Source organism: Sapajus apella, unplaced genomic scaffold (genome assembly GCF_009761245.1).
Source record: "Sapajus apella isolate SASKATOON/1434 unplaced genomic scaffold, GSC_monkey_1.0 scaffold15, whole genome shotgun sequence".
NCBI classification, from domain to species: Eukaryota; Metazoa; Chordata; class Mammalia; order Primates; family Cebidae; genus Sapajus; species Sapajus apella.
In genome coordinates this window covers 926,391-941,209 of record NW_022436955.1, presented here as the reverse complement: position 1 = coordinate 941,209, position 14,819 = coordinate 926,391, and the positions used below count along the sequence as shown (strand labels likewise).

The 14,819-nt window shown below is 42.2% G+C and overlaps 1 protein-coding gene across 6 annotated transcripts in view; it reads right to left on the bottom strand.

Moving 5' to 3' along the window:
* Nucleotides 1–14,819, bottom strand: part of NUP93 (nucleoporin 93) — a 113,496-nt gene that overhangs the window by 25,284 nt on the left and 73,393 nt on the right. For all 6 annotated transcript variants that reach the window (XM_032283934.1, XM_032283932.1, XM_032283933.1 and 3 more), the window contains 2 exons: nt 2,159–2,233; nt 1,035–1,124 (listed from right to left, as the gene is read on the bottom strand). In XM_032283934.1, the coding sequence (XP_032139825.1) occupies nt 1,035–1,124; nt 2,159–2,233 (165 nt within the window). The remainder of the gene's footprint in view (nt 1–1,034; nt 1,125–2,158; nt 2,234–14,819) is intronic.

Below are 14,819 nucleotides of genomic sequence, written 5' to 3'. Positions count from 1 at the left end.
GGAAGGAAGGAAGGAAGGAAGGAAGGAAGGAAGGAAGGAAGGAAAAAAGTTGGATGCTTTTTTTTTTTTTTTTGACACAGGGCCTCACTCTGTTACCCAGGCTGGAGTACAGTAGCATCATCATGGCTCACTGCAGCCTTGACCTCCCTGGACTCAGGTAATCCTCCCACCTCAGCCTCTCAAGTAGTTGGGACTACAGGTGCATGCCACCACACCCGGTTAATTTTTCTAGTTTTTGTAAAGAGGAGGTCTCACCATGTTGCCCAAGCTGATCTTGAACTGCTGGGTGCAAGCAGTCCACCCACCTTGGTCTCGAAAGTTGCTAGGGTTATAGGTGGGAGCCACCACACCGGGTTGAGCAATTTTTGAAAAGACAAAAAATCTGTGTATGGGTGCTTGCTTCCATAATAGCCTTCCCTCCTTTCTTCCTTCCTCTTAGCCACCTACCAAACCTACCTAGTCATCCATCCACTTTTTTTTTTTTTTTTAATTTTTTGCCTCCTAGGAAGAAAACTGGCCAGGAATACGGGGTGAGGGAGGAGAATAAGTAAAGGCAGTGAGTGTGTGTGTGTGAGTGAGTGAGCGTGTGTGTGTGTGTGTGTTACAGGAACAGAACCAGTGGTATATAAAGAGAATGCACACAAAGGCCCCACCTGAGTCAAGTTCGAGGGCTCACAGGTATGAAAAGCCATCACCTTGACAATTCAGCTCTCATTAAGGAGCTCACAGATTGTGTAAGGAGGGAAACTGCTGAGTGGGGAGTAAAAGCCTGATGACTTCAAACCAAATACAGCTTGAAGAGAACTCTTGTGACTATCAATTGACACTGGCAGGGCCTTTTGAAGATGCATTTTAAAAAATCCATCATCAAGAAAACCACTCAAAGTTATTTAAAATAAAACTCTGAAGAACAGTTAACATTTCATCCCACAGAATGGAGTGTCTCTGCAGCACATTTCAGCCAAGTCAGCAAGCTGCTAACCCCATGGGAACACTGGACCCCAGTTTCTATTTGACTTAGCTCCAGGTGCTACCTTATCATCCAGCTCCGCAACGGAAGCACAAAGGTCCACCAGGTTAGGCTGCAGGTGTCCATTTACAATCTTCTCATTATAGATATAAATCTGAAATGACAAAAAGCAAAGTAAACGGCACAATATCTATTTTCTTTTCTTTCTAAAACCTCCTGAAGCAGGCAATGGCCAGCAGAAGCTTCAACCAACTTTTCCTTCCTCAGAGTGGCTGAGCCATCCACACTGGCCAGCTCTCCAGCTGTGCCGGCGTCGTGGGTAACACACTAAAGCTAACTGCCACCTCCCAAACACCTGAGGGGTGGGAGCAGCAGGGTTGAGAGGAGAAGAACCACAGGGAGCTCTGTGCCTCTCTGTCCCAGCAAGCAAGGACCCAGGGAATGACAGGACAATGGAAGGGCTCTGACTGCTGCTTCCTAAGAACCAAGGCAAAGGGCTAAATTCTTTCAAAGAATGGACAGAGTGAAAAATGGGCACTGCCTCCTTCCTCGAATGCCTAAGTTGGCTGGCACTGTTTTATTTAAAAAGTCAAATCCAGGTATGTATGGTCCTCAGAGTGGTTTCAGTTCAACAGAATTCCTGTGCTTATCACAAAGCATCTCAATCCATACTCATACTATTGGATGGTCATCATCTGCAACCAGAAGATGACCTCTAAAATGTCATGAGTTTTCCTAGGACAACAGTGGTATTAAGTAGTGAATACAGTATGCTTATCAAGGCAGAAAAACATTTAGAAAATTTCTCTCAACAATGAGTGAAAAAAGGATTTGCTAACATCATCAGCCTATCAGGTAATTCAGTTAATATTGAACTCCATTTGCTAAGCAGGGCAGTTCCCTGAAGCTTTACTGTACATGGGACTACTGCCAAAAATGCAAACTGAGATGCCATGGTCAGTGTAAAGGACAGATTTCAATTTCCTCAAATCAAATGTGAGTCATTCTATTACCCTATTTGACAGAATTCTCCAGCAGCCTATGGCAAAATATTAACTAGTCCTCTAAAGGAAAAAACACAGCTTGCTTTCAGGGTTTGACTTTTACAAGTTTTTGTTCCCTTTTACTCCCTAGAGGTTCACAAAGGATTGAATCTCCTGGCTGAATCTCCCTTGTGAGCACACTCACCTGCCGGGCATAGGCCATCTCGATGCTATCCAGAGAGCTTCGACCAGGGGGTCCCACATCACTGATGTAGCTTGGCTGTGGATAAATACACATTCAGAATCAGTTAGGGACAGTATTCAATTATGTGAAGAAATAAAAATCACATAAACATATTCTTGTCTTTAACAGAGCTGTGAAGTCTGTTTCCTACTTAAGACTTCCTCAAAATGATGATTTTAGGGATTTCGATAACATTCAACTTTTACTGTGAACACATAAGAAGAGAGCAGGCATGGGATTGGATTAACTAAAAAGAGTGAGGGGATGGATAAACTCTATTTCCATACTAGAGTCCACACTAAGATGACAGCAGCTGATTACTTTTCTGTTATCTGAAGATGTGAGACCAGTGTAAGCTGGAGAGTCACTCATTCAGTAAATATTTGCTATGTGCCTGCCACATGCACAGCTGTGCATATATCCATATCCATAAGAACAAAAACAAGGCAGGCAGCAAAGCCTGTCCCCAAAGAACTTACAATCTGAAGAGGAGAGTGAGATAAAAATAATCATGTATTGCTTAACAATGGGGATAGGTTCTGAGAAATGAATCATTAGGAGATTTCGCCATTGTGTGGACTTCATAGAGTATACTTATACACACTAGGTGGTTTAGCCTACTCCACACCTACATTGTATACATAGCCTATTGCTCCTAGGCTACCTACCTATACAACATATTACTATAATATTACAGGCAACTGTAACACAACGTTGAGAGAGAGAGAGAGAGAGAGAGAGAGAGAGAGAGAGAGAGAGAGTGTGTGTGTGTGTGTGTGTGTGTGTGTGTATTTGAGACAGAGTTTTCCTCTTCTTGCCCAGGCTGGAGTGCAATGGTGAGATCTTGGCTCACCACAACCTCCGCCTCCCAAGTTCAAGTGATTCTCCTGCCTCAGCCTCCTAAGTAGCTGGGATTACAGGCATGTGCCATCATGCCTGGCTAATTTTGTATTTTTAGTAGAGATGGGGTTTCTCCATGTTGGTCAGGCTGGTCTTGAACTCCCAATTTCAGATGATCTGCCTGCCTCGGCCTCCCAAAGTGCTGGGATTATAGGCATGAGCCACTGTACCTGGCCATATGTATATATTTAAACATAACTAAATATAGAAAGGGCATATAAAAATATGGTATAATTTTATGAGGCCAGCCACCATCACATATGTAGTGCATGACTGTGTATGAAAAAAGTCTCAGTCTTTTTAAAGAAAGAATATTCATCTTTAGCTAAGCTTATACCTTCTGTTATTAGGTAAATTATGTCTTCAAAATTAGGTAAATTCTTAAGTTTCCACTCATTAGTTTATACTGTAGCACAGCAGAGATCAAATTCTTTTTTTTTTTTTTTTTTTTTTTTTTGAGACGGAGTTTCGCTCTTGTTACCCAGGCTGGAGTGCAATGGCGCGATCTCGGCTCACCGCAACCTCCGCCTCCTGGGTTCAGGCAATTCTCCTGCCTCAGCCTCCTGAGTAGCTGGGATTACAGGCACGCACCACCATGCCCAGCTAATGTTTTTGTATTTTTAGTAGAGACGGGGTTTCACCATGTTGACCAGGACGGTCTCGATCTCTTGACCTTGTGATCCACCCGCCTCGGCCTCCCAAAGTGCTGGGATTACAGGCTTGAGCCACCGCGTCCGGCCAGAGATCAAATTCTTAAAGCTTATCTCATTTTAAAAAAGCCCAATGTTCTATACACTAAAATCTAAAATAAATCAGTTTAAACTAGGCTTTCTGTGAACCAATGGAAGATAACAGTCAAGCTTCCCAGCACCGTGAAGCTGGTAAAAGGAAGAGCAGAGTTGGCATGCACCAGGAGTAGGGGAGAGAGGGGAGGGCAGGTAGCAGAAAGGCTGCTTGAAGCCCTCAGTTCTGGAGAATGAACACTGGATTGTCAAGGACACCTGGGTTCCAAGAGGACCACTTCACTCCCTGGCTTTGGGGTCTGGAGCAAAGTACCTCCTGAGATTCCCATTAGTCAAATGAAGGGGCTATCGTAGATGACCTTGAGAGGTCCCCTCAGCTCTGATCTCCAGCTATCACTGGTATTAAAAGAGCTTAAAATGTTCACTGATCTTGGTAGATGCTGCTGGCTGGCCCAATGACCCTTCCCAATTCCTATGTCTCACACCTTTACTCTCTGCCACACTTCAAGCTGGCATTTAGAGTTATTAGGTTGGCGCTATCACTTTTGCGCCAACCTAATAAATATTCCCAATAGCGTGTTGTTAAGTGTTTTTTAACAGCTAGCTCTTGGGAAAAGGGACGATGGGTAGCATTTGCTGGTTTCTGTGGTTTAAATTCTCCCAACATAGCAGATTTCAAGCATAGGCGATATCAACTAGACTGCAAATTCCTTGAAAATTTAACAACAGGTCCTCATGTGCTGATCCCTATACCCTTTGAATATATATACCATTGAATATACCCTCTTCCAGCTCTACTACAGCAAGGAATAGCACATCCTAGTTTTAGCCAATGAGATGAAAATACAAGCCTGCTAGTACGTTTGGGGACAGCTTCTGCTTTTACTGATTGGAGGGTTGAGATGGAGAGCCTGTCATGGCTTTTCAACTCTCTCCCCTTCTTTCTGCCTTGAATGTAAATGTAATGTCTAGAGCTACTGCAGCCATCTTGTGAACCTAAAGTAGGTGGATGTGCTACATATGGTAGTGTACCAGGACAGAAAGGTGTTGGGTTCCTGACAACACTGCAGAACAACTGAATTAACATCAACAGCAGACATCTCAGTAGGTGAGAAATGTACACGTCTATTCAAGCTACGAAAGCTCAAGTTTTCCACTACTCACAGCTGAAAGCGTTCCTACCTGAAACACAAATTTAATTAAAAAACCACTGGGTTACAATAATAACAACAGCTATTAATGAGCACTTACTATGTGCCAAGCACTGCTTGAATTTCCTTATTATTAACTGTACAATCTTATATAGGTACTTTTATTTATTTATCCATCTTACACAAAGGTACACAAGAGCCATGAAGCAATTTGCCCAAGTTCACTTCAGTAGGAAGCAGTGGAGCTGTGGCTTGAATCCACAGTCTGGTACCACACTCTGTACTCTTTGCCATTGCTCTATCCTGCCTGCCAGGGCAGCCTAGGGCAACTTTAAGAACAGTCATCACAGAATAATAGTTGGAAATCCTGGATCCACTACTTATAACAATGTGACCTTGAGCATATTGCTTCCTTTAAGCCTCAGTTTCTTTAGCTGTAAAGTGGGGGTGGTAATGATATCCACCACACAGGATTGGGATGAAGGTTAAATGGGGAGAAAAATAGTATTAATACCTACCTCACCGCACTGCTGTGAGGAATACGTGGAAGACTTCAACACAGTGCCCAATACATGGTCAATAAACGCTAGCTGTTCTCACTTTATAAACAAAAGTAAACCACCACAATGAACACAAGAACAAATACTACGCTGAACAACAACAGATACGGACGCCTCAGAAATATGACCTAAAGTATTTTACTTTGTGCACGCTGAAAGTCTCATTTCACTTTTCTACAATGAACACACATCCTTGTTTGATGGAAGCCCCCCAGCCAGGGCATTTTATACTTCCAGACTCATTCAGAGTCTTCCCATTAACACTGTACTAAGGACTGTTCTCTAAGACAGCCACCTTTCTAGAACCGAGTTACTAAAAAGCGGAAGATTCCAGTCTTTTTATGAGACACAGCACTAAACCTGTTAATTCCAGTAACCTAGTCAAGGAGAATAAACAAGAAAATGCAAAGAACTGTACCAAAGCATTTTTGCAAGGACACAGTTGTTGCAGCTAAATATACACGAACAGCCTTGAGAAATATTTTCCAGTGCTAAAAACCTAATTTTAAAAATTATCCATTTAAAAAGTAGTTGGGTTTCAGCTTTCAAATTTCCATTTAAATTAATTTTCCCTAATGCTCTTGTTTTTAAAGGTACCCATCCTTCAGTTGCCCTTGACCAAGCCACTATTTCGCCACACATAAAGTCAATTATCCACAAGAGGATGTGTATATCCACATTCCTGAACAGAGGAACCAGCGAATGTTTAGCTGGAATTCCACAGCCGAGGATTGCCTGAGGGCTGGGAAAGCCACCAATCTCTGGGGTTCTCTGCACTGGGGCAGAGCCATAGCAAGGACAACAGGACATGACGACAGGAGCAAGAGGCCAGAGACCGAAAGAGCAGGGAAGACGACAGGGTTTCTTCTTTTAGAAGAAAACAAGCGGCTCACCCAGGAGTCTGGAGATAGATATGTGTAAAAACAGTAGGCTCTGGGAGCACAAACTGAGAAAGGTCTTGTCAGAGTAGACGGTGTTCCCAAGACAGCCATTCCAGGACAGGACGGGGATAGAAAGTGGCAGGAGAGAACGGCAAACTTTTATTAAACACCTACTATGGCACAAAGTATATCCAGGGATGCATAAAACTCTTTTCCCAAGGAAAGCACATTCTAGTTAGAAAATGCAGGCCAGGCATGGTGGCACATGCCTATAATCTTAGCACTTTGGGAGGCCAAGGTGGGCAGATTGCTTGAGTCCAGGAGTTCAAGACCAACCTGGTTGACATGGCGAAACCCCGTCTATACCAAAACCAAAACCAAAACCAAAAACTAGCTGGGTAGGGCGAAGTGCACCTGTAGTCCCAGCTATAATACTTGGGTGGCTGAGGTGAGACGATCACTTGAGTCTGGGAGGCAGAGGTTGCAGTGAGCTGAGACTGCGCCACTACACTCCAAGCTGGAAGACAGAGACCCCGTCTCAAAAGTGGGTGAAAAAAAGAAAAAAAAGTAATGCAACTAGCACTCCTAGCAAAATAAGTACATGGTAGTAAGAAAATATGATGATACTGCAGAAGGAAGACTTTAATTTCTAAGTGAAATGTTTTGGCTTTATGTAAGCAAAATGGAACCACAGTGATTAATTTACAATAGTTAGCTTTATCTGTATGCAAAAGTCCATTACTACTAGGATAAAACACCAGCCAGGGCCCAGAGAGGAATGGGGTCCTAAATGCAACCCAGCTAATAACTGTGTGATCTTATTAACCCAGCTAATGACTGTGAGACCGTGGATACAATGAGAAGAACACTTGTGGCATTCATAGGATGGAACACTATTAGAACTACTAAAAAATGATGCACACCTTGTATACTAATCTAGAAGAAGTTGTAAAATATGTTTAAAAACGTGAAATTATAGGACCTAATATATAAAATGATACTATTTGTGATTGATAATAAATCAAATATCAAATGTGCATGTAACCACCTGGGAGAAACTGGAAGAGCGTGTACCACTGACAGTTGTGTTTGGGTACGGGATGGCGGAAAGCAGCAGAGTAGGTCTACATTCCTCTACTGTCAGAAGAGTGCACAAGAGCAGAAAGTTTGTGTATGATATATCATGACAGGAAAATGAAAGGCCTGCTGAGATGAGGTTTTTAAAAAATCTTTTTGAAACAGCAGCAGAGCACTTTCTATACCTGAACTCCTACTCAAACCCCTAACAGATGAACTGGGTGCATCCCCATGGAAACTGCCAGGGAGCCACAAAATACAGCTCAGAATCCTGTGGTTTGCAGTTTTCAAATAGTTTGTCCATATTCTACTGTATTTCATTTAATATAATATTCCATCTATTGTAAAACAATGTTATTTTATGTATTACTAAGAAATTCTGAAATGCTGTTAATGACATACTACTGAATTTAAGACATATCCTGATTTGAGAGATGTGATGTAAAAAGATGCATGACTGGAAAGTATATGCATGATGGAATATATATTAAGACAGTTATCAAAATTAGAGACTATGTTCAACATATACTGTTCATATATCATAGTGTGGAATGTTACCATCATTATCTATACTTATTTTTTTTTTTTTGAGACGGAGTTTCGCTCTTGTTACCCAGGCTGGAGTGCAATGGCGCGATCTCGGCTCACCACAACCTCCGCCTCCTGGGTTCAGGCAATTCTCCTGCCTCAGCCTCCTGAGTAGCTGGGATTACAGGCACGCACCACCATGCCCAGCTAATTTTTTGTATTTTTAGTAGAGACGGGGTTTCACCATGTTGGCCAGGATGGTCTCGATCTCTTGACCTCGTGATCCACCCGCCTCAGCCTCCCAAAGTGCTGGGATTACAGGTTTGAGCCACCGCGCCCGGCCCATTATCTATGCTTATTAAGCCACAGTTCAGCTTCTCTAGTGAGCCTATTTCTTGCTGAGTCATTTCCCAGACACTACATTAAGGGATTACCCACTGATTAAGTCTAACACCACAGAGCAGCCACTAGACTACACTCAGGTTTAATTCACCTTTAAATGTGGTTTTAAAAGTTGGCTAATACACATCATAGACTTCTCAAACTGCTCAAATCCCTCATGTTGTCATGCAAGCCTCAACAGGGAAGTTCTTCCCCACATTGAGTAGATGCAAAAACTGGGACTTCAGGATTCGTAGCCAGGGGTCTCATTTTTGCTTTAAAGCACAACATTTTTATTCATACCACAACTTAAAGAGTTAGTAACAATTTTTCGATTCCTACTTTCCTCTAAAAAGTATACCCTTTTCTTCCAATGATATCCTAAGGAAATTAATTTCCCAAATTGACTGTATGCTACTGAAGCATCATTTCCTTTATAAAAACTTGCCAAGAACAGATATTACCAATGTCTCCTCTGAAGGAACTGGGGGAAACTCCTGTTATTGGAAGGAATGGGGAAAAACATGTTTCAGAAATCACCATATCCTAATCCATTTTCTGCTTTTAAAAAAAACAACTTTGTGCCTCTCTTTATACTTGGATATTTATATATATGATACTTCTAGTATCATAAATTAATTTTGCCTGTTTTTGAACTTTATGTAAATAGAGTCATACAATAGCTCATACAAATACTGGACATTTTCTTTCAAGTGTTAAGGTCAGTCAGCTCAAAATGATGTGAAGCTTCCTTCTCAACTACTGACTGTACTCCAACGACCTTATTCCTGACAATAATAATGTGTCTGGAAAAGAATGTTTTAGATAGCGTCATACTCCTTTAATTATGTCCTCTATTTATATACAAAGATTTTTTTCATTCCCAGCAATACTTTATAAATCAAGGAAAAGACTTAAAAAGGGATTGATCCATATTAGAATGATTAAAGTAAAAATGTGTATCTTATCAAACCAACAATCACACGGAGAATGCTAGGATGTGCTGAGTGTGTACGCTGTGCTAAGCACTGGGCCGGGCACTTTACATATTCTACATTCCTTACAACAACAGTTTTTCAAGAAAGGCATTTCATGGCCAGACACAGTGGCTCACCCCTGTAATCCCAGCACTCTGGGAGGCTGAAGAGGGCAGATCACTTGATGTCAGGAGTTCAAGACCAGACTGGCCAACATGGTAAAACCCCATCTCTACTAAAAATACAAAAATTAACCAGGCATGGTAGCACGTACGTGTAATCCCAGCTGCTCAGGTGGCCTGGGCGACAGAATGAGACTTTTTTTTTTTTCTTTTTTTTAAAAAAAAAAAGGGCATTTCATAATAAGGAAGCCCAGGGTTGGGGACCCAAAGCCTGCTAAACACCAAAACCTGTCTTATGTCTTTTATATTGTGTAGTCTCTTATAAGGAGGGTAGAGAAAATGTCTGCCCATGTGAAGATATCACCTTTCCATCATTTTGAAGGAAATTATATGGAAAAGGCCTATAAAAACACAAGGTTCCACGTACACACTGGAATGATTAAATTTAAACAGAGAGATAACATCAAGTGTGGCAAGGATATGGAACAAATGGAATTCTCACATACTGCTGGTGGGAGGGTACGCCAGACCATTTTGGAAAACATTTGGCTGCTGAATACATGCATATCCTTTGGCTTAGCAATTCCCCTCTCAGGTGTACCCAACAGAGATGTGCTCACCAAAACACACAAAAATACTCACAATAGAACTACTTATAAAAGAACTGAAGACTACTCAAATGTTCATCAATACTAGAATGGATAAAAAAATTGCAGTTATACTGTTCAGCCATGAGGATGAATGGCTTAAAAGTACATGCAATAATATATGAAAGGTTACATAAAAGCAGCCAGAAACAACAGTAGATATTGTATGACTCCATTTACATAAAGTCCAAAAATAGGCAAAATTAATTTATGATACTGGAAGTCAAGACAGTGGTTTCTCTTGTTGGTAGTGGGTGGTGACCAGAAAGGACCACAAAGAGGACTACGGGGGTGCTGGTAATGTTCGGCTTTCTCAGCTAGGTGTGTTCCATTTGTGATAATTCATTGAGTTGTACACGTTTAAAAATTTTTTTATTTTTTGAGTCACGGCCTCACTGTACACAGGGCTGGGTGTACAGGCTGAAGTACAGTGGTACGATCACAGCTCACTGAACTCTCAATCTTCTGGGCTCAAGTGATCTTCCCATCTGAACATTCTGAGTAGCTCAGACCACAGGAGCGTGTGACCACGCCCAGCTAATTAAAAAAATTCTTTTGTAGAAATGGGGTCCCATTTTGTTGCCCAAACTAGTCTCAAACTCCTGGACTCAAGTGATCCTCCAGCCTCGGCCTCCCAAAATGCTGGTATTATAGGCAGGAGCCATTGCACTCAGCCTGAGTTGTATAATTACGATTTGGGCACTTTCCCATATATATGTTATATATCAGGAAAAAAGTTCAAACAACAAACAACAAAATCTGTAAGATTCCAGAAAAGGGCAATTCCTTGGATAATCTGAAGAAAGACCCATTTGCATCACTTGCCAACATTTACAAACTATCCACTCTGCCAGGTGTCACAACAGAGAATAGCAAAAGCATAGATAACTCCCTTCCAAGGGGACTCGAGGTCAAGTAAGAAGAGTCTACTAAACAGACTCTTTATTTTTAAGAGAAGAGCAATCAAGAAAGAACATCTCATTAATCAATTTATAATTACTTCCAAATCCCAATACAGAATACAACCTATTAACACCATTTTTAAAAATGAAGTTTACAAAACCATGAACTGTTCTAGTTATTTGCCCAGATTCACAAAGAACTGAGAAAGAAATATTAGGCTGGCCAAGGATATTATACATTTGTTCATCGTTCCCAAAGACGCCGATTTCAGACTGAAATTTTTAAGAAATATGGGACAGGGTCCTTAATGAGCAATTTCCCAAGACAATAACTTTGGCATTGATTTATCTGGGGGCTAGTTTAACAAACAGACAAACAAAGCGAAACCAAAAACCCCGGTGTTTAAATCAGCAACAAACTAGGAATAGAGGCAGGATGTGCAGCTACCCTTTGCCAACCTACCTATCCTTGACCAAGACTTTAATAGAGTAGGAGTCCAGAAACCAACCATCCTGAGTCTCACCAGCAGATATATATATATTTTTTGAGATGGAGTCTTGCTCTGTCACCCAGGCTGGAGTGCAATGGCGCGGTTTCGGCTCACTGCAACTTCCTCCTTCCGGGTCCAAGCGATTCTCCTGCCTCAGCCTCCTGAGTAGCTGGAATTACAGGCATGCACAACTACGCCCAGCTAATTTTCTGTATTTTTAGTAGAGGCGGGGTTTCACCACGTTGGCCCAGCTGGTCTCCAACTCCTGACCTAGTGACCCGCCCACCTTGACCTTCTAAAGTGCTGGGAGTGCTGGGATTACAGGCGTCAGCCACTGCGCCCAGCGTCACCAGCATACTACGTGTCTCACTGAGCCTCAGTTTTCTTATCTCAATGTGCAAAGAGAATCTTAGCTATTCATGAAACAACTTCTGGGGAAAAAGATTTATCAGGAAGCACTGATGATATTATCTAAAAGCGTCTAGCACTGTAATTTTTCTAACATAATTTTAAATCTTGATCTTAAATTACATGGAACTACTTTTTTTTTTTTTTTTTTGAGATGGAGTTTCCCTCCTTACCCAGGCTGGAGTGCAATGGTGCGATCTCGGCTCACCGCAACCTCCGTCTCCTGGGTTCAAGCAATTCTCCTGCCTCAGCCTCCCGAGTAGCTGGGACTACAGGCACGCGCTACAATGCCCAGTTAATTTTTTGTATTTTTAGTGGAGACGGGGTTTTCACCATGTTGACCAGGATGGTCTCGAGCTCTTCACCTCGTGATCCACCCACCTCGGCCTCCGAAAGTGCTGGGATTACAGGTGTGAGACACCGCGCCCGGCCCGGAACTACTTTTTAAAAGACAACGGGGAAATGGCTATTATGGGTCAGGTGCTTTACATTATCACTAATCTTCCCCAATAATCTCATTTCAATCAGTAAAGACCCTGAAAGTCTGCAGGGTTAATTAAATAACTTGGGCAAAGCCTCAGAACTAGTCACTGCTGATTTGGTAAAGCTAGAAAAAAGCCCAGGGCAGCCGTCCTCTCTCAACACCAGGTGGTAAATGTGTGGCAAGCCATGGCTCCCTCTGGCACAAGGGCAAAAATCACAGATCAAGGGAGACACTCTTTTTTTGCTGCTCCTGGATGTAGCCTCAAAATCCCTCTCAGGAAAGATCTTTGGGATACATTAAGGGAAAAAAGAAAAAAATGTACAACAGAGCATGCAGTAAGCTAACGTTTGTGTAAGAAGGAATAGGGATAATATACAGTCTCGTATACTTGTATAAAGACACTTTGCAGATTTACACAAGAAAGTACGAATAGTGATTACCTATGGGGAAGACAAAGAGAGAAGAGAATAGGGTATTTGGGGACAGGGTGCTTTAATATTTGAATCATCCAACCACACTGCCTATATTTTTAAATTAACTTCTAAAAAGAGGGAAAAAAAATCGCAACTTAGCACAACTGCCAGTCAGTTAACACTGGCAATTAGAAAAGGGCTACTTAACCTACCCATTCTAAAATCACACTGTTTCAACATATCCCTATACTTCAGTTAGCATGAAGTTAGCTATGGCCAAATGATTCACTCAACAAATATTTCCTGAGCATCTACAATGTTCCAGAGACTCTTCCAGGCACTGGAGATCAAAGAATAAACAAAACAAGCAAAGATCCTTATCTTCAAAAAGCTTACATTCTACTGGGAGAAACAGACAATACAGAATGTAAAGACATAAAACATACTATGACACATAGGAAGATGTGCCACAAAGAAAAAATACAGCAAGAAAAGGGGATTTGGGAAGTGTTGAATAAGAAGGGGTTGGTTTGGATTTCAGGGCCTTGGAGGGTCTCACTGAGATGGCACTGGGTAAATATATGAAGGAAGTGAGAGAGACTGCCATGCAGTCCTTTGGGGGAAGAGCATTCCTGGCAGAGGCAATAGGAAGCACAGAGGACCGGAGGCAGAAGCAGGCCTGCCAGGTTTGCTCAAGGAACCTGTAAGAGGCCTGTTCGGCTGGTGCAGCAAGAGCAATGGGGAAGGCAGCATAAGATGAGCTTAGAGAGGCAACAAGACCAGGTCATGTAGGGACCCACAGGTCAAAGTGAAGACTTTGGTTTTCATTCCATGTGAGATGAGCGGCACTGAAGGGTGCTGAGCAGAGAAGTAATACAATCTAACCTGTCCTTTAATAGTAGTGTTCTGGCTGCTGTGTTGAGAAGAAACTGTAACAGGGTACAACAGCAAAAGCAGTGAGAACAAGAGTGGTCAGCAGCCTCTAAGATAGCCCCAATAACTCCCACCTCCTGGTAGTCCAGCCCTTGTAGGAGTGTAGACTGGATTTAGTGACCTACTTCTAACCAAGAGAGGTGATGGGATAGTACTTTTAAGGCATGGAAGGATGGTGGTTTCTGTCTTGGGGGCTCTTTAGCGCTCCCTTGGACCCCTTCCTCTTGCTCTAGGGAAGCAAGCTATCATGCTGTGAGTAGCACAATATGGAGACCCATTTGAAAAGAAACTGATGTCTGCAGCCAAGAGTCAGAGAGGACCTAAAGTTTGCCAACAACCATATGAATGACCTTGTGAGTAGATGCTCCTTGCATCTAGCCTTGAGATGAGTGCAGCCTCAGCCAATACCCTGACTGCGCCTAGAGACCCTGAGCCAGAAATATCAAGTAATAAGCTACACACTTGTTTTCAACAAACAAGGTTTGGAGTAATCTGTTATATGGCAATAAAAACAAGCAGTTAGGAGGCCAGTTCAATAATCCAAGCAAGAGATGACAGTGATTTGCACCAGAGTGTTAAAAGTGGAGGCAGTGAGAAGTTGGATTCTGGGTATATTTTAAGGTAGGGTTAACTGGATTTGTCAATATGTGAAAGAGACTGGGTGTGAGATGGGAAAGATGGAGAGATGACAAAAGTGAATCTGAGGTTTCTGATCTGAGCGAGTGAAAAACTGGAATTGCCATTTATAAAGACAGGGAGCTCTGTGAGAAGAAAAGCCCGGTAGGGAGGGAGTTGCTATCACCACTCAATTCTGGACATATTTAGCCTGAGATGGCAATAAGACATACAAGCAGAGCCAAGAAGGCAACTAGATAAATGAGTCTAAGGTTCAAGGCTGTAGGCATAAATCTGAAACTCTCTGACATATAAATGGTAGGTATTTAAAGCCCAAGCGCAGATGAAATCACAGGACAATGATTGAGAGAGAAACTAAAGAGGTCAAGGACTGAGCCCTGGGACGCTC